This window comes from Engraulis encrasicolus, chromosome 8 (assembly GCF_034702125.1).
Source record: "Engraulis encrasicolus isolate BLACKSEA-1 chromosome 8, IST_EnEncr_1.0, whole genome shotgun sequence".
Taxonomy (NCBI): Eukaryota; Metazoa; Chordata; class Actinopteri; order Clupeiformes; family Engraulidae; genus Engraulis; species Engraulis encrasicolus.
This window is the reverse complement of record NC_085864.1, coordinates 23,011,161-23,037,997: the sequence shown is the minus strand read 5'-3', so window position 1 is coordinate 23,037,997 and position 26,837 is coordinate 23,011,161. Positions and strand designations below refer to the sequence as shown.

Below are 26,837 nucleotides of genomic sequence, written 5' to 3'. Positions count from 1 at the left end.
AAATACACACAGGGTCCTGAAAAAAATTACACACACTTAAAAGCATTGTAAAAAAATTGTGCTATAGGAGTTTACATGTTACAGACATCATTTGTATTGTTTTGTCACCCTCATGTTCTCAAACTGACCTCCATTCTGTTCTAGGCACTGCTGACAATGTGAATCACACACAATTCTCTTTGAATCACTCACAATTTTTTGTGCATTCATGTCAATGGCTGCATTCACTTTCAGTGTGTGTTGCACGTCTCATAGCAAAGACTTCAGACATCAGTTTGAGAGAAGGTGGTGACAAAACAATTAAGAGATGTCTGTAAAACCCATCATACTTTGAAGATTACTTTAAGATTAGATGGCTGAGTATAATATCCAAGGTTTTTTTCCACCTGGTAGGTCAGTGGCAGTGTGTGCATAGCAAGCGAGTCATAGCCTTGCTTTACTTAGCGCATAAACAACTGTTGTCAACATCATTAGAGAAAAATCTAGGGCCCCTTCTCATCTTTGACCATAAATGTGCCTGCGTATACACAGCTGTGGCCTGATAGCTCTAATTCTGTCTCAATACAAGAGTGGGTGGGGTGGGAAGTGGGTAGACGTCCCCCTGAGCAAAGGCATCTAACCTGGGGACACTACAGGCTGTACCAAAATAACCGTAAATCATGCAAATAGGAGCACCAGCTAAGTGCAATGCAATGTAATACACAGATGATGTTGGTTATACTTATTCTAGGTAAACACACACACATGCACATACGTGTGCACAGACACACACTGTGATCTTACCATGGAAATATTGTACTACACTGATCTCAGATCTACACTTTCACATATCAGAGATGATGCTTGTGATGAACTGAATTTGTCAGCACTTTGAGAAAATAACTGGTCTTTGAAGAGTGACAGGCTCATTTCTAGTCAAATACTATAATAAGGGTGTGGGGGAATAGGATTTTGTGAATGAGTGAGGAGGTAAAACACTGTATTGTTATAGCCAAGCTGCACCCTCCTACTGACGCAACACCTTCAGCGTTTGTTGCTCCTAGTCAGGCCAGGAGCAATATAAATATTGTTTCTTAGCTCCAGAAAAAAATCGGGAACTCCTCCCACTTTATCAGGAAGCAAACAACCATTAGTAAACCATGGTAGGCAGGTCAACCACGCAGTTTGGAAAATGTTAACACATTGAGTACCGACGACGTAATAATGCGTTTTTCACGCCCATGCGTTGTATACCAAAACGTAAAAATACGTTTTTGCATTTAAATATCATATTTTGAATCTACACCCTTCAATGGACAATATATGTGATTTTGGTAGCTCTGTGATGGACATAAATGACAACATTTGCAGTCCAAAGTTGTTTGATTGTTATGATGTTTGAGTGTTATGATTTGGATATTTTAATTTAACTTACCGAGATGTCTGGATGCCAACCCATGTCGCCTATCGCGCTGCCTGCATTGATTTCCCTAGTACGGTCACTGTAGCATGTGTTGTCTCTGACTTCACGCAATAGGTAAACACCATTGTATATCGTGCCTGGAGTATCTTGAACTTTCTGGACTTGCTAGACCTTTACCAGATCCTTGGATCCAAATGGCACCCGATATGTGATTGGAGTAATGCGCTCCGATTTGGACGTTTGATCGCCAAAAAGATAAGTTTCTGTGTCTTCCTGTATGTGAGAAGCCAGAAGCTAGCATGGCTACATATCATGATTCCCTGATTGTCGCTCCCAACGCAGGACGCTCCTCCTGTCGGCTCGCCCCCACTAGCCAGACTATCGATCCCACCGCCATATAACGGAGCTAGTTATCTTTTTGATGTTAGTTTTTTGTTTCTAACCCTAACCTAACCCTAACCTTAAATTGCTTATATGTGGCAGTGTATGATAATACGTGGAGATATAATCGGGTGGGACTACACGTCCGGGAGTGATAGAAACACCTGGGACTACACGTCCGGGAGCGATCTCAGTTGGGAGTGTCCATCTGCCACCGCAATATGATTCGGATCGGATGGGCTAGGCTACATCTAAGCATCATATCATTTGGATTTGTTGTCAATGTTGGGCTATTATTTCGGGAGTCATCGGGAGCTATTTTAGCAAATGCCTCACCCTCTGCATGTGTGCAAAGAGTTTGTGATCAGTCCACGTGAAAAACGGGGATTTCAAAGGGCATCGATTGCGGGTGTCGTAGTGTGACAGAGCAGGAGGTGTGCTGCCGTATTCGTGAATCGTGCTATGTTGTTGTTTCCCTAGTAGCCTACGATCGGTAGCGTGTATTGTGTCTGACTTCACGCAATAGGTAAACACAGAGACCATTGTATATCGTGCCAGGAGTATCTTGAACTTTCTGGGCTTGCTACCTAGACCTTTACCAGATCCTTGGATCAGAATGGCACCCGAATTGTAATTGGAGTAATGCGCTCCGATTTGGAAGTTTTATCGCCAACCAGATAAGTTTATTTGATTATTCACCCCAATGTTGAACTGTCTTCCTGTATGTGAAAAGCCAGAAGCTAGCATAGCTGGCTACATATGGATCGGATGGGCTACATCTAAGCATCATATCATTGGCATTTGTTGTCAATGTTGGGCTATTATTTCGGAGTCATCGGGAACTATTTTAGCAAATGTCCGACCTTCTGCATGTGTGCAAAGAGCTTGTGTTCAGTCTGTGTGAAAAACGTGGATTTCGAAGGGCATTGATTGCCGGTGTCGTAGTGGTTTAGAGCAGGAGGTGTGTCTTGACGAGCAGGAAGATGTGTGTCAGAGCTAACCTTGCACCAAATTGTGATTAAAACCAACTCATCCCCTTTCAAACTCGTCACATTCTGAAGAAGCGCACCCTTCACAAAAACCTCAATATCTCCGATTGTAGCTGAATTCCATGGATACCCGCTTCGGTTTAGCGTGGGTTTACTCGGCAATAAAAGCTCGTAGAGACACACAGTTTTCACCTACTAAGAGGGCAGCGTCTCCACTTTCGAACGAGTCATAACATATTTCAGTGGCCCTATCACATAATAAGCTGTGAGTCTACAAAAAAACGCCAAAAAAGGGCTTAGAACGCTGGTATTCTACGGCATAATTCCGTGAGCACCGCCGGTATTCAATGTGTTAATTGTCATGCTCTTGGTCAGACCAAGTCTCGAAGACATTTGAAAGTCAATGATAACCAGGCTAGTTGTTATGCATCTCATTACTTACCTTGTAGCAGTCTTTTTAACTTGGCACAGTCCACATTGATGTACTGGATGAGTTCGATGTCATGGACGTCTACCGTGTCCTCTGGAGATACTGTCAGTTCTTGCATGCTATGATCAAAGACAGATGGGGGATTGAATTAAGGTTTTGCAATTTGGCTTGCATACATGGAAGTAGTAGGCCTGGCCAAAATGTTATGTTATACCATTTTATTGTATTTATGATATTATTATATGTTGCAAATTAATTATTATATATTATATAATAATTGTAATAATATAATAAGAAGAATTATGATATCGTATGACCTGTGCGCATATGAAGAAACTGACAATAAAAGCTGACTTGAGATAATGTATTATATACTTGTGATATAATATTATAATAACATGATAATATAATGTATAATAATTCATTTCCAAAGTAGATCTATTGAAAGAATTACCATATTGATTTAGAGTACGTGTAGGAAACAATACATTTCTCATTCTGCTCAAAAACCTTAAACATCTCGTGTAACACACTGAAATTTTGACCAGCACATCTCTTCATACTGATATCACAGAATGTCATAAGACAACAAAGGTTATATCACAACTGAAAACTCTGTCCTTTTTCTGGAGAAGGCCTTGATCTTTTTTACAATCAGGTACAAAGCTGGAAATGTGCGACCAGACACATCAGTGATAATATCTGTTTGATGCCATGCAATCTAACCAGTGGATTTAACTCAATCTTGTCCCATCCGCCTACTGAAGGCAAAAGAAAAATGGTTTAAGTCACACCAAGCAGCAACTGTTCCTCTAAAATAAAACCCTTTCGTTGTTTGGAAATCCACTCTGCTGTGCAAGCGGGCGTGCTGTGTCAGACTTTGTGAGGAGGATCAGCTTGAGACTATGGTGAGGAAGGAGAGCACATCAGATTTTACAACGATGGCTTTCAAAGACAGTGGGAGTGATCAAGAGAGTGTTCCCTCTCCTCATTTATCCATTGGTTGGCTTGTTGAGGTTCATTTATTGGCATGAAAACGTCACATAGTGGGCCTTATAATAGAAAGAGAGAAGGATGGAAGAGTTGAACAGGGGGCAGAGGCGTATTGTCCCATTTCATTGTGGTTACAGAGGTCTAGTTAAAAATCCCTTTGTTCTGTGCAAGATGGGGGCTCGTTGGGCTGAGGTTCGAGGCAGGCTCTAGTACCCTTCGGCAGGCCCGTCGACAAAGGGGTATGTTGTCCCGGGCCCAGGGACATAGGGGGCCCAGAATTGGGTCCAACTTACATTGTATGCATTGGGTAAGGGGCCCTTTCAGATGACTTTATCCTGGCCCCTGGCAAAAGCTGTCAGCGGCCATGCCCTCCAGTGTAATATGGTGGTATGGCAGGAAGAGAAAACCACATCAAGGGAAGTGTTTAGTCTGGGCCAGTAGGGGGGAGCTGCAGAAGTAGCTCACCGCTCCAACCTCAGGAGTAAACCTACTGTAGATATCATAAGCAACTGGGAACTAGGGACCAGGCAGATAGAGATAGGGGAGGAACCAGACTACGAGGGAGGGTTGGATGAGCGTGAGAGCGAAAGATAGAGCAAAAGTGACAGAGAGGGGAAGTGGGAGTGGGAGAGAGAGAGAGAGAGAGAGAGACAGAGACAGAGACAGAGACAGAGACAGAGACAGAGACAGAGACAGCCACCTCCAGTAGCATACCACGCAGAGATGCAATTGAAGACAAACAGGGAGAGAGGATTAGAAAAAGAAAGTTGAAAAGGGAACGTGAGAGATTGTACTTCAGACTGGTGTCCAACAGGAGCACACCTGTCGCTGAAGACACGGTTGAAGATGTTGCGTTTATCTTTACACATCATGGTATAGGAGCAGGGTGAATTCAAAAGGTCTTCCAGACCCTTGTGTGAGCTCATGAAGCAGAGCGGAAATACACAAGGATCCGGCGAGAGCCAGGCTAATCCAATCATCTGCCTACCCTGTTCGCAGCCCAAACTCTATGGGCAGTCACGGGTAAGCGGTTAGGGTGTCAGACTTGTGGCCCAAAAGTTGCCGGTTCGACTTCCGACCTGCCAGTGCTCTCCCTAATACTCCTCCATGACTGAGCTACCCTGACCATGGTACTGTCCCGCTGCACTGCTCCCTTGGGGCGCCATTGATTGGAGGCAGCCCCCTTGCACGGGTGAGGCATAAAATGCAATTTCGTTGTGTGCAGTGTGCAGTGAACACTTGTGTGCTGTGGAGTGCTGTTTCACAATGACAATGGGAGTTGGAGTTTCCCAGGTGGGCTTTCTTCCACTTTCACTAATCCATTCCATCCGCCTACCCAATCTATCCATTCACCCATTCTCCTATCAAACTCTCTCTCCGTCAGCGTTTGTTTACCGTGTGGAGATGCGGCTGAAGACGGCGTTGAAGTTGTTGCTGCTGAGTGAGAAGAGCACGCCCGAGGCGGAGGCGCGCAGGTCGGCCGTGTGCGGGTGGCCCTCGCGATACGTGTGGATGAAGTGGCAGATCTCCGGCAGCAGCTGCTTCACCAGCATGGCCTCGTCCAGACGCAGGCAGTCCTTTGGTTGCTGCAGATCACAGATCACAGACAGGGAATATGTTGAGAAATTACAGGTAGACAAGTATAATGTAGAGACAGAGGGGCAGGCATTAAATGACACAGGCCTGGGTGGCGCTGTGGCGCAGCGCGCTAAGCCCCCTACATTTGGGCTTGCATGCACACCCACGGGGACCCCGGTTTGAGTCCAGCCGGGGTCATTTCCCGATCCTCCCCTGTCTCTCTGTCCCATTCGCTTCCTGTCACCATCTTGGACTGTCCTGTCAAATAAAGGCATAAAAGCCCCCCAAAAACATTTTTTTTTTTTAAATAAAATTTTAAAAAAGAGTCGGCCCTGCCGTGGTGCTCACTCATCTGCTAGCCAGGCCACGCCCTCCTAGTGACGCAACACCTTTGGAACTCCACCCACTTTGTCGGAAACCATTCCACAAGTAGCAAACCTAGGGAGGCGGGTCAACCATGCCGTTTGGGAAACATTATGCTCTTGGTCGGACTGAGTCTTGAAGGGATTTGAAAGTCGATGATCATCAGGCTACTCATCTGCTATGCCGCCGACCCGGGATTGATTCCCAACCCAGGTCCTTTGCCAGCCTTTTCCCGTTTCTGCTCTACTCTCATCTGAAAATCATCATGGCCCTCCACTGTTAGTGAACACCGTTCGTGACTCTGTGGTCCTCTCCTCTGAAATGGATTTTTATTGCTACATGAAAAAGGTAGTAATCTGGGTGGTCAGTGTGAATGTTTGCTTCGTCAGACACAAAAATGCTACCGTTTTATACCATGCTACCATTATAACGAATCTGATATCAACAGGTGACTAATAGGGATGACCTATTGGGATACAGGTGACTTATAGAGGGATGAGTTACCTTTTCCTGATCACTAACACATCATGAAAATGTGCATTACAACTTTACATCAATCTAAATGGGCCAAGCGCATTTTTGCCTTTTCAAATACTTCAGTTAAAGTAGATATAAAAGAACAACACAACATTCTAAACATTTGTGCGCAACCCCTGGCCTTGAAGTAAGACAACTAAATTCCTCAAAGGCAAAGTCTACCACTGCATTTTTCTGCCGTCAAACATTCAGAGCAGATTTAACATAAAGGATGTAGCGCCGCCAGATTCTCCTCCATCCAGCAAGAGAGGTATGCAGACACACACACAGACAGACAGCGCAAAACAATGGCCCTTGTGCTTACAGGACCTACCCCACCATCAGATGAATTCAATATGTGACTGCTGTCTACAGTTGCATGCATATGCACACTCTGTGGGCTGTAGCTATTGGCCTATGTGGCCATCCATGTGGACATCTCATGTTTCCTCAACAGAGGGGAGATCCCACCAGGGACACAGCAATCACAACTAGCAACCTCACTCGGAGAAAAAATAACTACTTTACACATGGATGTTCAGAAAAAAAAAATCACCCGTAATAGGGCTGCACAATTAATCGTTTAATTTACCTTTACATAATTATTACAATTCATTTTATTTTGCTCGTTCTTGGTTATATTTCATCTTGTTATAATTTTCCAAAAAATCAGCAAAAAATCAATTATCGTGATTAATAATCGTGACTATGATTTTGACCAAAATAATCGTGACTATGATTTTGACCAAAATAATCGTGATTATGATTTTTTTCCATAATCGTGCAGCCCTAACCCGTAATACAAGGCTTGCTTTACTTGAGTGAAACGTGACTTCAGGAAAATAATCCCATTACACAGCTTTTATGCAAATTAATACTGAAGCATATCACAGACATTCCACTTGCACTTAACGAGAATCAAAGAGGTTCTTAACGTAGAGAAAAAAACCCACAACTTCCATAAATTGAAATCAAGAAAGTCTCAGCAAGGCTCTAAAAAGTGTCAGTATGGTACAGTGACTAGAAATCACAGAGAGACCCTACGGGTATTGAGAGGAGCTGTGAGAAACAACAATATGTAATAGCACTCAGTAGGTAAGCTTACAGTAGGTATTTATATATAGTGGGTCTGTGTGTGTGTGTGTGTGTCTGCACGTGTCTGTGTGTGCGTTCATGCATGTCCGCGTGCGTGCCTCTGCACGTCTGTGTCTGCGCATCTGCGTGTGCGTGTGTGCGTCTGCATGTGTGCATTTCTGCGTGTGCGTGTGTGTGTGTCTGCATGCATGCGTGTGTGTGTGTGTGTGTGTGTGTGTGTGTATCTGCATGCATGTGTGTGTGCGTGTCTGCATGTGTGCGTTTCTGCACGCGGCGTGTGTGTCTGCATGCATGTGTGCGCGTCTGTGTGTGTGCATGTGTATGTCTGCATGTGTGTGCGTGTGTGCGTGTGTGTGCGCATGTGTGTGTTCATATGTCTGTCAGAGGGTGGGAGGGTTTAGGGGGGCTTGGAGGGGGGGTTTTTTTTGGGGGGGTTTGGGGGAGGTGGGCGGGAGTCACAGCTGGCTCCCATCTGACAGCTTGCATTAGTGAATAATCTATACAGGAAACTCCAGCCGCTCCCAGTGGAGACTGGGAAAATGCTAAGTCAAGTCGAGGAAACACCTGCAAATGTAATCTGCAGCAAGTGGGCAGCTCAGAGGCAGCTCAGAGGCTGAGGCCTCTTACTGGAGCGAGGGGGGAGGGGGGCGGTGAAGGGGTGATGGAGTGGGGGGGGGACAGCAGAGATGGAGGCCTTCTTCTGGGGTCTTCGGGGAGAAGAATTGAGGATTTTTAAGTGCATTACCAGACTTCTGTGAATGAGTTCTACCCACACAAGAACAAGAAGGGGGGAAAAACCTCTCCATCGGGATCTGCAAGGATCATCTATTCTGAACAGCTTCTCGCTCCGAGTGTTTTTTTATTGGTGGAGAGCAAGAAGGAGAGAGGAGGGATTTTTTTGGACATTGGACAACCTCTTTCCTTTTCTCCCTCTCTCCACTCCCAGTCTCTCCTAGTCCTACTATTATGTCAAAGTTCTCTGAATAGTTTGATTAATAGTAATATTGGTGTCATTTGAGAAATGGGTGTCCAAAAACAAGTACAGTTCAACGGTTACCAGTGAGCAGTAACTGTTACTGAGGAGAGACTGAGCAGCATGGAGGTAATACTGGCTTACCAGATAGAGCAGTGAGAAGGTGTTTAGAGCCATCATTGGTCTGGATTTGGTTCAGACGTGGCATACTGCCCCCAGTTTACGATGCACAATGCCGGAGCGTTCAGGAGCCAGAAAGTAGGTTTGCGATGCAAACCGAAAAAAATACTTGTTTTTTCTCTGCGCACTAGGGCCGAAAGATCGAATCGAGAGAAAAAAACGAAAATCGTGATCTCAGACAACCCGATTTTGGGATCGTCAAAGCCAGAAAAATCGTGCTCTAAACTGATCCATGTTTTGTTTAGTCAATAATTGCACTTATGTATGCTCTGCCTATTGCCCCTGCTTTGTGGTGTAGAAAACAACAGATAGCTCTGATAGAACGGCTCTGTGTCAGCTACCAATCAGAAAGCTCCATGCTGCACGTGAACAGGTCACTCACTAGAGAAGACAGTCACTTGAACCGGAGTAACTGTTCTGGAGCATGAGAACAGAGCCCCATGCACTGAAACTTGATTTAAAGAAAGGGAAAAATCGTGGTGGAAATCGAAACCGCAATATCTGTCAGACAAATCGCAATTTAAATTTTTTCTTAAAATCGTTCAGCCCTACTGCGCACCAGGTTCATCCAGGTAACAAATGGTCACATGCGGAAAAGTTCAGAGCACGGTATGAACGCAGGAGTTTCGCAGGTAAGCACTTTAGTACCAAACATAACTGGTGCAGGAACGGGGAATGGCACCACTCTGGTTCGCCTGAACAGAGTAACTGCTCCCAAAACTTCCACAGGCATGTGAGGGGGGTCCAGGCATTTTCAATCAAGACTGGTCAACCAGTCACTGAAGAAAATTAAGCCTATGACAATGTCTATACGCTGTCTTATTGGTGTATATACAGCTCCAGGCCTTTTTATTAGAATACCATGAAAAAGTTTATTTATTTCCATAATTCCATCAATAATGTTAAACTGTCATGGATTGTAGATTCATGGCCCAGTTTTTTTTAACTATTCCAATCATTATTTTTTTATATATATATACGTTGGCCTTCCAGCTAAAAAAAAACATGAATTGGGGAATTCACATTATTAGAATATTGCTATAAAATCACATTTTTCTTCATCAAAATTCGGGTCACATTAAATCAGTTGAAATTTGGTACTTTCTACATAACATGCAATGGTCAATACTTGGTTAGGACATTCTCTGTCTTCATAATGGCCATGATGCGTTTAACATTGAAGTCAATAGCAAAAACAGTGCATGGGAGTTATGGAAGCCCAGATATCCTTGATGCTTTGCTGTCAGCTGTTCTTGTTTGTTGACCTGGTGCCCCACACTTCACACTTCAATATACCCTGTAGATTTCCATGCCACGTTTTGGAGTTAACTCACCAGTTTAATTCTAACTTAACAGAAATAAAACCCCATTAATTTTCATATTCTAATAAAAAGGCCTGGAGCTGTAGTGTAAATACTAAACTAAAAAGTACACCCTCCTCTCAGTTCTATACTGTAGCCTACTTAAAACTGCAGCATGAGGACTGATACCACTGAGGTGAGGGCCGGGCCAAAAACATGAACAGTGCACCAGGCAAATGCCCTGTAAGCGCCTTATGGCCAATCGAGCCATGTACTATAGTGCAGCATGGGATACAAGGAGAATAGAAGAAAAGAGAAAGGTGCCAATGGGCCATTGTGTCTTTATGCAGACCTAAGGACCGTTCCATTGAAATGAATGAGACGCATGGAATGGACAAGAAATCAGTCATTGTAACTTTCTGGGATGGTGGAAGTTGTAGGCGAATCTATGATCAAGCAAAGTCTAATTCTGTGACTTGTGGCCTACTGTTTGAATTTTTGTTGGAAAAACGAACTAACTTTTTATTCCATGTCAAGCAGACGCCACACGGCCCTTTATGCAGACCAGAACCTGCTCACGTTTGGCACCCATAGCAACACATAAAGTTGGTGTATCTCGACCCAGCCATGGCTTAGTCGGCTGGGCACTGGAATGCTATGCGGGCGACCCAGGTTCAATTCCCGACCCAGGTCATTTCCCAATCCTCCCCCGTCTCTCTCTCCCCCACTCATTCCCTGTCCCACTCTTCAGTGTCCTGTCTAAATAAAGATCAACCCCCCAAAACTATATTTTTTAAAAGTTGTGGAATATCTCTATGTAATCTTAGAATCTCTGCTTGGGGCCCTGCCGACCCCTCCCTGTCTCTCTCCCAATTCGCTTCCTGTCCATCTCTCACATTGTCCTATCAAAAATAAAGTCGAAAAAGACCAAAGACCAAAGACCAACAAAAAAAATCTTTAAAAAAAAAAAAGAAACTGTGCTGGGACAGCTTGAGGCACTCACCCCTGCCAGGCACTTCTCCAGCGTGTCCAGGATGATGAGCTGGGAGAGGTAAAGGTTCTTCTCTTGCGTTTCGCTGAAGATCCGCTGCACACAGAGGAAGACAAGGTCACATCACAGACACAGAGAAGAAATAACAAAAGGTCTTTACAGTGGCATATGCTCCCAAGCAGGTGTTTATTAACTCATAGTTTCAGACATGTACTTCATCAAAAGTGCCATTCTTTTCAGTTTTAAGGTTTTGGTCAAGCACTAATAGTTGTCTTATGTGTGCACAATCTCTCTCTCTGTTTGGGGGGATCTTTTGAGAACAGAGGGGAAAACAGCAAAATTAAATAATTCCATTACATCGGGCAGACACTTTTATCGACTTACAAAAGGGGACATAAACAGCCATAATACAAAAAGTCTGGAAAAAATGATTAATGTAGGAAAGGAAAAGGTGTTGGGAGAGTGAAGCAGAAGTTGTGGGAACTAGTGGATATCCCGTCTTCAGAACATTTCCCAGAGGTGGATGATTGGAATGGATCATTTTGAATAAAACATAGCAGGGGTATTAACTAGGGGTCGACCGATGCAGCTTTTAATGGCTGATGCGATACCGATTTTTTTTTTCATCACCCTTGGCCGATACCCAATTTCAGATACCCGATATTTGGGGCGGATATGGGTTAAAAAAAGTTAAAAGTTAAAAATAAACGTTCCTTTGACATTATCAAATTGAGGTAGAACTTGTAACATTTTAACACCCACTCTAACGATCAAGTAATGTCTAACAATCAAGTAATAAAAAAATAAAGTGTCTTGGGAGCTTTTAAAAAAAACCCGAATGACATAAAATAATAAATATTGCGTATCGGCCAAAACCACACGCGTATCGGCCGATACCGATACACTTAAAAAATGCAAATAACGCCATGATATATATATCCTTAGTATTAACTTTTATATGTCAGGATTTACAAGGAATTTACTCTAGTCCCAAAGGCCAGTAATGTCACCAGGAAAGAAAACCCAAAAAACTGAATTCTTCAAGTTATAACGACACGTCATATTGAGTGGAAAAGAGCAGAAATCTGCACACTGTGGCTCCGCTTTGAAAATATATTCAGGTCATACAACGTTTCGACCCAACAGGGTCTTCATCAGGCATGTCATATTGAGCCATGAAACTCACCATGTTGTTCACATTTTTGAGAATATTTGTGAGGCCACTGATGACGAGGGAGAACTTGTACTTGGAGATGTTGATGAGGCATTCCTTGTTGTGCTCTGTGTTGACTTTGGAATGGGTGCTCTGTTGTCCTGTTTTGATCGGAAGCTAGGAAACGGAAGAAAAGATAAGACCAAATTAGATTACTACAGCTGCAGAAACTGCTCACAAACAAAAGCGGACATCAGGAAAATAAATAGTGGTGTAGCAGTCTCAAAAACAGTCATCAGCCTCCACGTCATATTTCAAAATACAGTATAGTATACTGTATATCAGGCGTCAACAACGTGATGCCTGCAGCCGCCAGATAGCCCTCCAGAAGCTTCTGCCCACCAGTTTGAGCTCACCAAGATTAGTTAACAGTGACGACTGCAAGATTTTAGTCACAGTTCATGTTTTTCTTACTTTAAATATGATAATTATTTCTTTATAGCCTATAAGCAAATTATCATTCAATCATAGTGTGATTTGGGATTTGGGAATGATGTCAAGACATCAGTAGAGGATTTTGAACAAACAAGTAGCCCTTGGGTAACCCTCAGTAGCCCTTGGGTAGCCCTTGGTAGCCCTCAAGTAGCCCTCAGACCCAGAAAGGTTGGGGACCCCTGCTGCATATGTAGAAAAGGAGAAAAGATAAGACCAAAGACCAAATTAGATTACTACTGCACAAACTGCTCATAAACAAAAGCGGCCATCAGAAAAAATAGTGGTATAGCAGTCTCAACAAAACATCAGTCATCAGTCTCAACTTCATATTTATTGCAAAATACAGTATAATGTAAATGTTAGGGCAGCACGATTTTGGAAAAAAACATAATCACGATTATTTTGGTCAAAATCGTAATCAAGATTATTGATTTTGTGCAGATTTTTTTGAAAATTCTAAAAAGATGAAATATAACCAAGAATTAATTATATACGGGATGAGCAAAATAAAATGAATTGTAATAATTATGTAAAGGCAATAGCATGAAACTTAGGTGGACAGATTTCTGGCCAGAAACACTAGCCTGTCAGTATCTTCTGGCTTCAAGGACGCTCTCAAAGGTAGGTCACTATTGCCACGATTAAATCACGATTGAAATCACCACTTCGATTTCACGATTTTATCACGATTTTCGATTATTTTCGATTAATTGTGCAGCCCTAGTATATGTAGTGAAACATATTTGGAGAACGCTATTTGCCCCACTGGATCAAAGAGTGGCTTAAGTTAGTATCATCACATAGCCAGTTTACACAGACACAGATACACGTATCTGACTCAAGTAAACCCCACAGGGGACGCAAATCCCACAACCTGCTCATTCTCTGGGGGTGACAACGTACCTCTCAATACAGGGGTGTGTTTCTCGAAAGCAGTTGGTAGCCAGTTAGCAACTTGGGTAGATGTCAATGGAAAAATGCATTGTAAACAACAACAAAGTAGCTAATGTTGTTAGCAACTATGGTTTCAAGAAATGCACCCCAGACTGCTAATCACAAAACCTTAGTGGGTGAAAGGTCCTCTCCTTACATCTGAGTCTCTGACATTCAGTCAGATCTTATTCGTTTGATAGCACCGCAGAAGCTGGTCATCGACATCACTGGGATCGACACCACCACTGTTCTAAGCAGCCTGAAAACAATTTTTGTGGTACCAGATTACTACTACATGCACTCCTCAATCCAGATTACTAATCACACACACTTAGTGGGTGAAAGGTCCTCTCCTTACATCTGAGTCTCTGCCCTTCTCTTAGCCAACGGAGGTGTCCCCCTACCAACTCTACGTCACTGTCTGTCTCTCCCACCAGTTACCGAGCCTCCTGCCTGCCCTCTCGTTCCCTTCCGCTTCCTCCTTCCTCCCGGGCCCGGGGCAGAAGCGCGTGCCTGGAAATGAAAGTCTCAAGACTGGAGGAATCAGGCCCTCTGAGCGCACAGCATCCTTGACAACACACTGCATAACAGCCACACACACACACACACACACACACACACACACACACACACACACACACACACACACACACACACACACACACACACACACACACACACACACTGACACACACACTGACACACACACTGACACACACACTGACACACACACACACACACAGTGGAGCTTGTTGACGTCCCTTTTCAATGCAGGATGTTCGGGAGCAGACAGTGAGCACTTTGTTTCTCAGGCACAGTCAAGAATTCCTCAAAGGTCACGCAGCAATCTCTTCCCTGATGTGCACTTTGGCAGCAGGGCAGCCTGCCTCAGACACACACACACACACACACACACACACACACACACACACACACACACACACACACACACACACACACACACACACACACACACACACACACACACACACACACACACACACACACACACACACACACACACACACACTAATGTATCTGTGCTTGTGTAGTGTACTATAGTCTGGTGTGTGTGTGTGTGTGTGTGTGTGTGTGTGTGTGTGTGTGTGTGTGTGTGTGTGTGTGTGTGTGTGTGTGTGTGTGTGTGTGTGTGTGTGTGTTACATAAAGTTCTGTGGAAGTGAAACAGTTCAGTCCAATCTAGTGGATTTTTGAATTTGTACCATTTTCCATCCATGCACTGAATCGGATTCCCGTCCGGCTCCACATAGGACAGGAGGTACATTTATGGTCAGTTTGCATGACAGAAGGAGATCTTAAAAATGCACTTGATTGGAGGGGGTGCTATGGTGCAGCAAGCTAATAGATTTGCAACATAGCACCATACAGGCAAAATGCCCCATGAGGACCAAGGTTCGAATTCGACCTGGGTCATTTCCCAACACTAGTGCCCCATGTACCCATCACTTGCTCAAATGAATTTCCTGTGTTTCTTCATTGTCCTATCATAATTAGGCCAAAGCCCAAAAAAATACAGTATGCTTTAAAAAATATGATGGATTTCAAGTCCTTCTGCCTGGACCTTTGAAAAAAAATCCTGAAAAGTTGAACTTAAAAAAGTGATCTGTCCAAGTGCAGCCGTGGCCTAGTCGTTGAAATCAGAGGGTTGCAGGCTCAAATCCCACCCTTCAACTCCCTACCTCACTCCATGGCTGAGGTGACCTTGAGCAAGGCACCTATCCCCACAATGACTGTAACAAATACCCTGCACTTATATACGTGTTAAAAAAATGAAGTCGACTTGGTTAAAAAAAGAGAGAGCCAAGTACAAGTCTAATGTAATGTAATGTCATGTGGATATGAAGCTCCAGTTGTGTTGAACTGAGGGGATGCACCCTGGAGAGAGAGAGAGGTCAACGGGCCAGACGAGGGGAGGAAGGATGGCACTACAGGACTGATGGATAGAGTTACCATGACGGTGCGCTACACAAAAGGTCGCTGTCTCTCTCTCTACAAGCTCAAGGTCTTCCAAGGTGTGCCTGGTGTTGAAGAACAGGCCATTGCTACCCGCCCACACATATACACATTCATGCTCACACGCACCACTTGCAAGCACATTTGCGAGCACACACAGGCAGTACAACTTGTTGGCTGGTTTAGAATTATGTGTTATGGCATTGATGTCTATAATTACATTATTACTGCAATGGTAAAAAGTACCTGTAACTAAAACACGGGTTTAATTATCCAAAAATGAAAACTGCAGTATATGCCAACAGTGAAAAGCAGTGTAACCTACTAGAAAGGACGCCAAGGCTAACTTTAAGAGGGTTAGTGGAGTTAACTAGCTTAAGGACTTTAAGACCAGCTTAGCCATGAGAAGGTGACTTAATTCTTATTACGCATTCATCACACTAACATAAGTCTTTAAACAGTTACTAAGCTGTGAATATTGCATCTTGATGGCCAATGATACTAGGTCCAGACTTGGTCTCCCTAACTTAAACCTCTGCATGACCTGTGCGAGCCAAATTGAAGACGCTGCTTGCACTTTAAGAGCTGCAGCCTGGCTCAAACTGAAAAAGCTAAACTCAGTGCCGACAGTACCTTGGTTTACAGCGCAACTGCTAAGACCAAAACAAGACCTGTCTGAATGGGGCCTAAATATGACCAATGACAAGTGTGGAATGACTTCCAATAGCATCACATGACTGCATCCATACGATAACCGCAAATAATTATAAGCTGATGCAAGAGGCAACTGATATCCCAAACACCTAAACGCCAGGCACTGACAGGTTACTACAAGCTATACTAATGACAACAACTAAGGAACACAGCCTTGTGATCGAAGTGGTTCAATCAGGGCCCCTGAAAGCCGCCCCCCCCCCCCCATCTCGCATGCAATTTAATGAGAACCCAATTCTGGACCCCTCCTCTCCCTGGGCCCCATTGGAATATAATAAATTCAGCAAAACATCCTCACTCAAAGGCGATCTATATGACTTCTCCACTTTGTCAGATTGTCGACAATCTTCTACTCATTCCTATTGCTCTCGATTTAATATTGTCATATTGCACACCCCTTAAGTTCTATTTTGTTGAAATCTTGCACAACTCCTTTGGCCAGGTGTGTAGGAGGGGAAGCCCTGGCCTGGGTTACCAACGTTTGAAACAACAAAGCTCCCGTACACATTTGCAGTGTTTACTTGCAACATACGACGTATTTTACCTGCCCGCCCCTACCATGGACACAGGGAAGGTAGCGCACCCAAGGAGAACCAAGACAGGGTTTCCCCAGGCACTTTATTTCTAAGGCGGCCACCTTGACAAGAAACACCAACCACCTTGACTAGGTCCCCTGAAAAATGATGCAACATATTTCAAGTTGTGAAACTCATTTCTAAAGTTGCTTAGCCAAAAGATATATACTTTTAACGTCCCACCGCCTTGACACACAAAAAATCTGGGGGAAACACTGCAACAGATCTAGGATGATGATTGCAGTGGCTGAGGAGGAATGGCCTCAGTAGTAGCAGCAGCAGCACCTCGCTAAAGCTATCTGAATGGCAGCCAAAGGATATCACTCTTCTCTTGCTCACAACCCAGGGTCCAAACTTTATACTTCTTCCAGACAGGCCCACACAAGAAGCGCTCTCACCAGGGCAGACAAATGACCATCTCGTGTAAATACTGTTGTTTTGAACTCCTGCATATCTTACGAAACTATGTCTAGTCCAATCAGGTAACAAAAATAGAAAGGCAGTGTCATAACTAGACTACACCTTTCCGAGGGTGCGGCCGTTGCTGTGCTTATAAAGTGAGAGAGGTATTGTGTGGATTTTCTGGAGTCAACAGCTGACATTACCATATTAGATTACATCTTCCGTTTAGACAGCTGTTTGATTACAGATCATTCATCCTCCTCCACTTTTAATACCGTTTCACACAAGTGAGAAAGAATACAATGGATAACAATAAATGACTGAGGTTTATGAATGAACATGTAAATTTAGCCCTTTATAATGATGCTATAAATAATACGTATAGATGATGGTTCTCTGAAATATTGCAATGGGTTCCTTTTTGCTCAAGTTCAAACTTTTTGCATTGACCTGTTGATTCTAAGTGTCTGATAGAATAAAAACACCTGGCATCCAAATCAGTGCCACTGACACAATAGTAACCAGATTTAAGCATCACAGCAATGACATTTAATACTCACTGACACAATCTGTGAATGAATATCAACTAAGTGTTTGAACTGTGGAAACCCAGGAACGTTTCTGTACCATAAAGAAAGGTTGTGAAATAAATGGAACATGAAGTACACCACAGCCTTGCAAAGGAGGATCCATCACACAGGGTATCCTTGACTTTATATTCAAAACTTGCAAGCAACCTCAAATTTGCCATGGCACACAGTTGCACCAAAGTTTCTACTAGGACTTACTACAAGGACTTGCAGGAAGTACCAATGAGCTGACAATTTAGTCTAAGAAGTTGTTAGACGGACAATGAGATGCAAATCGTTTAGGCTCATGTAGGTTATTAATTGTTAACAAACTCAGCCAGGCTCTTTATGAGACTGACAGCCCATGGCCTTCCTGTCATGTACCACTCCAGATGCAAACAGCATCAAAGCCACAGGTAAAACTAACCGGTTGGGTTTCTGAATGAACCCGACGTATTTCTATTACAAGTTTACATCGTACGAGGCCTATTGCGTATTAAATACCAGCGCTAACTGATAGAAAGCCAACTTCTTGCAAACTGTCTACATGCAATCAACTGCGGATAGAGATATCCCCAGCATCCATTGACTAACTGCATGTTGCGCTTAAACTTTAAGTGCACAAATTAAGTTTTTTTTATATTGCCAATGTTGGCTCCCTGACACAAAGCTGACAAGAGGAGTCATATCAAAAACACAGGGGTAAGTTTAAAAACATAGCCTGGAGAGGGGCTAGGACTAGCTCGATGGCTAGCTGTGTGATTTCCACAATTTCATGTCAACAGAGAGCTAGCATGCTAGTACATGTTCAGACGGTCCCTATTTCCTTTGTTTATATTTTGCCAGCTTGATTCAGTGATTTATCAAATATCCCTCGCGGCACAACACACTCGCTAGACATTTGTGTTACAATGTTAAGTAGTCTGCAGAATTCTACAAGGAACATTTGTCTCCGATCTTGTAACAAATACAGAGCCACTGTAACAATGTTGCCGTGTACGTGTTCTAGCCACAGTAACACAGAACTAGGTATGATAGCTAGCTAGCGTTTTATACAGTCTTCATCGTCGCCCATCTTTGAAAAATCAGGTAAACACTGCAAAGATGTTCGTGCAAGCTTATGTGTCAGTGGGAAATGCACCATCCTCCCAACATCACACACCTAAGATCGACCGACTAATGCAATGATATGAATAATCCCTTTCACAGCGCAAACCATGTCTTACCTGCTCGTCGAATTTATTTATAATAGCCTGGACCCATTCCACGGGCTTGTGTGCCGCCATGGCAGGCCAGGTCTTGCTGATCCCAAGTGCAATACAACCGCAAATAATGTTCAACCTACAAACCCCAACACCAGCTAACGAAGGACAGCTGTGGGGGTTGGTTATTTTTTCACTTCAAGCATATTCTGCCATGCCGCCATGACACACCACCGGAAGTTTCATTCCTCGGATCCAGTGAAAGCGATGGGATTGTAGCAACCCAATGTAAGTAGGCTGCCGGATGTGAGTGCCCGGATATCCGCCCGAGTATTTGCATGCATTTGCATTCATATCCACCAATAGGAATGTTTTGCGGTACCACAGCTACCCAATGTGAGTCGCGCTGTGTCGCCCGACTGTCCCTTTAATATGATTGTAGCCTAGGCCTACCGTAACAACTCGGCCTCGGCCCCCGCCGCAAATATCCACCACATCCGTTATCTTTTTTTCGTATCCAATACTTGCACATTAAGAGTGACAATTCCATCATGGATGTTTAAACGATATGTGCGAATGCAGTCATGTTGAATTTAGGGTGGCCAAACCATGCCATGTCATGAAGAACGTGCATCACATTATTTAAACAGCTCGTGTCTTTTTGGAGATCGGAGGCTTGATGAGCAAAGAGATGGGAGAGAAATTAGTTGTGCGCGCGCACACACCTCTGCACAATATCCACCGGACACGAAGTACTGGCTCCAATATTTCAGCGTCCCGTTTGATTCTGTGTTAAGTTTATGTAGCACAATCAAATGCATAGGCTATGTCTAAGTGATAGTCTCTAGTCTCCAATGTGCCTATAGTTTCACGTGTTGTTGGCATCACCAAATAATCTGCACAATAGGCCTATGCGGCATAACTTTTCGAGTGCTACATTTAGACCGGGTAAAGTATCGAGCATGGTCTGTCCCTTCAATAATATTGAGAGTGTCCCGTAACAACTCGGTCTCGGCCCCAACCGCAAGTATCCTCCACCACGAAGGTCCTCTGATGTTGTGACCGTTTTAGGATATTTTCATATAATACAGAAATAAGAGCGTGCGCGCGCGCCTCTGACTGTATCTAGACAAGGAGGGAGAATGACTCCGATATTTATATTCAGCGCCCAGTTTAATTCTGCACTGACACTTTTAAATGTGGCCTACATGGCACAATCAAATGAGTAGGCACTGGGCTTTGTCTAAATGTAGGCAGGCTCTAGTCACCAATCTGGCTTTGTTGTTTCGGCATCACCAATAATAATGGCACAATATGCGGCATGGTTTCGCGTGTTGTTTTTGCACCACCAAATAATAACTACACAATATGCGGCATAGCTGCTGTTTTCTAACTCAGAGAGAAGGCTATGCCCAGATATTCTTTTAACTTGTAGGATATCCTGATGTTATGTTTCACTAATGTAAGGAGTAAAACTCAGAAACGTCCCGAGTGCTAGCTACATTTAGACTGGGTAAACTCGTGACTTTAATGCCTTCCGAAACGGGCTATTCCAGTGTCTGTGACAGTGCATCTATTTTCTTGTGCCAAACTTTTCATTTAACATTGCGAATGGGCAGGATGATTTGCTTAGACACGCGTGCTTCAGAGCAGCTAGAACTGTGCAAGGTGACTGCTGCAGTTTTCAGCTCAGTCCTCCTGGATAATAAAAACAAAATAATGCCGACGAGAAAGTAACGCCGTTATCTTTTGATGGATTCCCTTTGGGTGCCCGGTTTAATTTTCACATCCAAATCATATCGGTTTTAAGTTATAATTTCTTTCTTTTGTTTTTAAAAAAATATATATTTTGATGTTATTGGTCACCGGCCTATTCTTTTGATTGGGAGATCAAGGAACTCTCTGGTGTCGCCGAAACGGCGATGTGCTGTGGGCTCTTTACGCACGGCACCTATGTCCCTTCCATCTTCAGTCAGACTCAAATCGGACCGAAATCAAGTAGCTGAGGTTAAACTGTCGTAAATACACTACCGAAATCGAGTAGCTGAGGTAAAATAGACGTAAATACTCGGGCGGATATCCGGGCACTCACATCCGGCAGCCTACTTACATTGGGTTGCTACAGGGATGGGAACTGAGTTAACTTGCTAAGGAATGGTGAATGCGCTTGCGTAAGGAACGCTGTAGTTGACAGAAGTTGGTCATGCGCCTGCTTCGCAAATTATGTCAGTGCACGCTCCTTGCAATATTTGACATCTTTAATACATTTGCAATGGCACACGCTTATGTCACTTGCACAGGTTCTCATCAGTCCAACTGAACACATCCTTCCATCACTCACAGAGCAGCCTAGCTCTACTGCCAAGTTCAAATGATGATGGGCTATATATGACATTAACGTAGGCAAGACAATGATCAGTATGCAGCTCTAGGCTACAGTATGCCTGTGATTAGTGTCAAGATTAGTGCTATGTAAAAAGAGCACAACCTTGCTTGTGAAAAATTGGCCTACAAATTGTGTGTCAAGAATGTACGCGCACCTGGACATTCTGGATGGCACATTGCGCAGTCAAGCACAAGGGGAAAAACTGGGCACTAATGCTGAACAATGCAAATATCACTGCTTGCTTTACTTGTGTGTGTATGTTTCAAAGCACTCCCCCATCAGCTCACCAATGCTCGAGCTCGATCCAGCCAGCAGATGGACCCATTCTATTCTTTTCGATGAACTTGTGAATGAAACGCTGGAACCGACGCCCACGTAAAGTTTGACGATGGCAGACTCTAGTGGTTAGTATAGGGATTGCATGACGTGCGATGCATGTGATCTACTAGAACAGGGGTGGGGGACATTTTTCATTTCAAATTAAAAAAAAAAAAAGTAAATGTCCTCAGAGGCCCTTACTATGAACACAAACCAGGATTTCCCCCTCCACTTTAGGCCTATATTGAAGGCAGACACCTTTAAAACAGACCCCACCTTCTCTAGGTCTCCTCATTACAAATGTCATTTCTAACATTCCTTCACAAAATATGTCACTTTTCATGTGAACCTGCATAACATTAAAATGACATCGGGCACGCATAAAACGGCCTCAGGGACTATACAATCGGCCCTCGAGACATAGGTTCCCTACCCCTGTATTAGAACTACGTAGTGTGATTCTGAAACTGTGGGCCGAGTTGGCCGTATTCCAAGTAATTCCCAAAAAATAATAATAATAGGCCTACTTGTATTATGTGTTGCTTTTTACTATGCATTTGAGTTTTGTTGCTTATTGGGTTAGAGGTGGGCCCCAAACAATTGTGAACATTTCAAGTGGTCATCAAGTTGGAAAGGGTTGGAAACCCCTGTACTAGGAGGAAGTAGGGGGCAAACGGGTCACTTGTCCCGGGCCCAGGGAGAGAGGGGGCCCAAAATTGGATCCTCATTATATTGTATGGTTTAGGGGCCCTTTCAGATGTCTTTGTCCCAGGCCCTGCCAAAGCTGTGTCAGCGGCCCTTTTAATAGTACAAGTACATCTTCACATCACTCTACCTGTGGAGATGCATGTCTGGCCACAAAGCTTGTCTGTAGAAACGTCTAAATTATGAAATATAAACCACTTAGAAGATATTATTGTTAACTTATTCAGTTTCATCAATGCCGTTGGTCACTTCTTTCAGCAGTAATCAAATTCTGGTGTGTAATGATGAGTGTTAAGAACTGAGAATTAATTTTAGGAATTCTCAGAATTAATCCTGAAGGAAACTAAGCTGTTGACCTGTTGATTTCCTGCATCGACGACTAAAAGAAAAGCCATCAGCTACACAACGCTGAGAATGGTACAATGGTAAATGGAGGACTGCATAATCTGCCGTTCCACTACTTCGAGCACTCAAAGCACTCTACATTGAATGCCCTACATTGTACGTATGCCTCACATTCACCCATTCATCACATTACATTGCATTTGGCAGACGCTTTATAACCAAAGCCACTTTCAAAACAGGACAAAATCAAGCCAACATCACAAGCAAAAACAAAGTGCACAGGAAATATACAGAACAACAAGTGCAGTTGCAAAGAGGGGTTAGTTTTTTTGTTTTTTAAATGATAAAGAGTACACTCACAACACACACACACACACACACACACACACACACACACACACACACACACACACACACACACACACACACACACACACACACACACACACACACACACACACACACACACACACACAAACTAAACTAAACTAAACATCATGTCAAGAGTCTGCCCTGGGGCTAGGCCAGCTCAAGCATTATAGTCTAATAGCTTAGCTCCAAAATATAAAGGAATCGTTCAGTTTGTGATACAAGCATGAAAAGATGGCAGCCGTCACTTGTATGATTTATCTGATATAGGTGATATCGGTGTCAAATCAGTCATTTTTCATGATGCAGAATTCAAATTTGTAACTTTGGAATTAACCAGAAGCTTCCTTTTATCTCATTCTATACTTCATATACAGTATAGTATCACTGTTTCTTTCAAGATGGCAGTCCATATCAGATAATCATACAATAGTGGACTCTGTTAAGGGTTTTATTTTACCGTTATGGAAGTTAGAAAAGCACTTTGCATGGTGTTTCTTTAGGGTATATGCTGTAATTCTAGCCTAAGAGCCCTCAGATTTGTTTTTCTACTGTCATATACAATATGTCATGTTGTGTAATGCATTACATTGTTATTAAATGACATTATAGTAGCTGACAATGTTAATATAGTCCGGAACTCAGCAGAGATGAAAGGGCAGTGGTAGCCTGCTTGACCAGATTGATGAAACTACAAAAATGTACATAGTGGTGTGCATTGGCACTGCCCTCAAGATTCGATTCGATTACGATTCGGGAGGTAGCGATTCGATTCGATTTGATTCAATTCTACAATTCATTGCAATGCATTACATTTCTACTGACAGCAAAGCATATGTTTCATCAGTCATGATGAGGCAATACAAGTAGTCAGATACTGAACAACATTTTACTGGCTGTTTTCTGAATCTGAATTCAAATGAGCATTTCCCACACTAAAACTATGGTGAGAATAGACGACTGCTGCTAATGCTCGCTGAGCAGCATCTGAATGGGGAAGTGTCAGTGCAAGATGATGTCCAAGGTGGCAGGTTCTCCATCCTCTTATTTCCCTGACAGATATTTTTTATTTGTATGAGAGAGGGTAAAGGACAGGACCTCTCCATATGTATGAAGAACCCATAAGATCACCTAATTCTACATTCTCACAAGTAGCATTGTGCACATTGAATGCATTTCTGCCATCTTTAGAATGGCATTACAGATTATTCAATATACATATAGGCTACAGTATGTCTTCAGTTCAAATTAAATGGAAATGTTTTCTAAGTAGGTGTTGAGTAAGAAGCCAGAGGTAAATTGTTTTTTCCTGAATTTGCAAACAAGTCCTCACCAAGTAATTGTGTCACAAGTTGCATTACAGTTAGCTTAGTAATCATTGAGTACTTCAATTGGTACTTCAAAACTGACAGTTGATGGACAACATGTACCGTAGGTCTTTGCCACCCTTACCCATAGGAGAAATATCTATATAAAACAACAACTCTCATATGGTATACAGGTATACTATAAAAGTAGGCCTAAGTCATTACGGTACTTATTTTCTTGATACGCAAGGCACACAAATAGTCTGGGAGGAAGGATAGTCTGCCATACCCCCCACCCAAACAAAATGCCACATGACTTTTTTTTAACCTTCACGAATTTGAGTGGTAACAGTAACATAACTCATTCCCACTACACTTTTTTGCTTTATAGATGACCTCAGAATGCTCTACATGTTTCAGTTCTATAGTTGTACAGTACAGTACAGTACAGTACAGTACAGTACAGTACAGTACAGTACAGTACAGTAACGTACAGTAGCATACAGTACGGTGCAGTATAGAAAAGTACAGTACAGTACAGTAGCATACAGTACAGTGCAGTACAGTATATTACAGTAGTATACAGTACGGTGCAGTATAGACACGTACAGTAGAGTATAGGACAGAACAGTACCATTCAGTACGGTGCAGTACAGTATAGTACAGTACAGTAGCATACAGTACGGTGCAGAATAGCAAAGTAGAGTACAGTACAGTAGCATACAGTATAGTGCAGTAGAGTACAGTACAGTACAGTATTTCACATTACAGTATAGTATAGTACAGTACAGTACAGTAGCATACAGTATAGTACAGTACAGTACAGTACAGTACAGTATTTCACATTACAGTACAGTATAGTATAGTACAGTACAGTGCAGTACTGGGTGCTAAGGAAATCTAAATTTCACGTTTTTGTCAGCTCCGTAACGCTAATGGCCTTTTTCTTGAAAATGGCGGCCATCTTGAATATTCATGACAACTTTTAAATTATCCATAAGACATTTACCAAATAGTATGAATGGTAAATGTGTCTAAAATGTCATATTATATCCATTACTCATAAGAAAACTGTTGTTGCTGGCGGCCATTTTGAAAAATGGCTGCTATGGCCACCATGTTGAAAATTCACGATGGCTCCATATCCAGTTCTTTTTAGAATGCCTTTGACTATATGTGTACCAATTTTCATGCTTGTATCACAAACTGAACGATTGTTTTGGTTAGCCGCTGCACTATTACAAACCCCAACTCCGATGAAGTTGGGACGTTTGGTAAACAGTGAATAAAATCAAAATGCTATCATTTTCAAAACATTCAATCTATTCATTAGATGGATAATAGTGAAAAGACAACATATTAAGTGTTAAAACCGAGAAAAAATATTGTTTTGGGGGACATATGTACTCATTTCTAATTTGATAAATCCAACACGTCTCAAAAGAGTTGGGACGGGGATCAGTGAAATTTAGTAAACATCCAAATAAGATAAAACAACAAAGAAGAACATTTCAAAATGAATTGTACTGACGGACAATATAGGTGTCCAGGTATAAGATCATCACAGAGAGGCTGAGTCACTCAGAATTAAAGATGCAAAGGGAATAATTACCATAGTTATTACATACATTTTTGAATTCCCTTTGATTTACCACGATTGAGTGTATATAAGACATATTTTTGTTAATAAAATCATTGTATAGGTTCATGACATCATGAAATATATATTGGCTGTAGTCTCACTCTAATTCCTGGAGTGCTAGAGCTATTGAAAATTGACCATATTAAGAACGCTTAATGCATGAAAATGATACAGGGGTTTAACATTCTCCTAAGCACCTGAGCTCACTTGAAATAGACCCAGAAGACATGGGAAACTGTCCTTTGCTTACAGAAGTCAGCAGAAGTTGTAGAAGTCCATTCTCTTTGACAATAATAGAGCATTGCACATCCTGTGCTACAGTGAAAATGGACCATCCAACTTGTGTTAGTGCTAGCTTCAAAAGTCAGCCTCCATGATGGCATGCGGATGCAGTAGTGCATTGGTTAAGATGTTCTCACTCATCTGTAGAGTTAAATACAGTGCTGAATGGTATAAATGGGTTTTAAACAGCATGAAAAGCCACTCATGCATTATATTTTGAAGGGAGATCTTCGATTACTGCCACATAGTAAGGTCAAATTGCATTCTCTACTATG

The 26,837-nt window shown here is 42.7% G+C and overlaps 1 protein-coding gene across 6 annotated transcripts in view; it reads right to left on the bottom strand.

The window, feature by feature from the left end:
- Nucleotides 1-19,471, bottom strand: part of nf1a (neurofibromin 1a) — a 126,371-nt gene extending 106,900 nt beyond the window's left edge. For all 6 annotated transcript variants that reach the window (XM_063205226.1, XM_063205228.1, XM_063205229.1 and 3 more), the window contains exons 1-5: nt 19,233-19,471; nt 12,379-12,522; nt 11,205-11,288; nt 5,591-5,781; nt 3,215-3,321 (exon numbers count right to left, since the gene is read on the bottom strand). In XM_063205226.1, the coding sequence (XP_063061296.1) occupies nt 3,215-3,321; nt 5,591-5,781; nt 11,205-11,288; nt 12,379-12,522; nt 19,233-19,292 (586 nt within the window). In that variant the 5' untranslated portion in view covers nt 19,293-19,471. The remainder of the gene's footprint in view (nt 1-3,214; nt 3,322-5,590; nt 5,782-11,204; nt 11,289-12,378; nt 12,523-19,232) is intronic.
- Nucleotides 19,472-26,837: the final 7,366 nt, after the last annotated feature.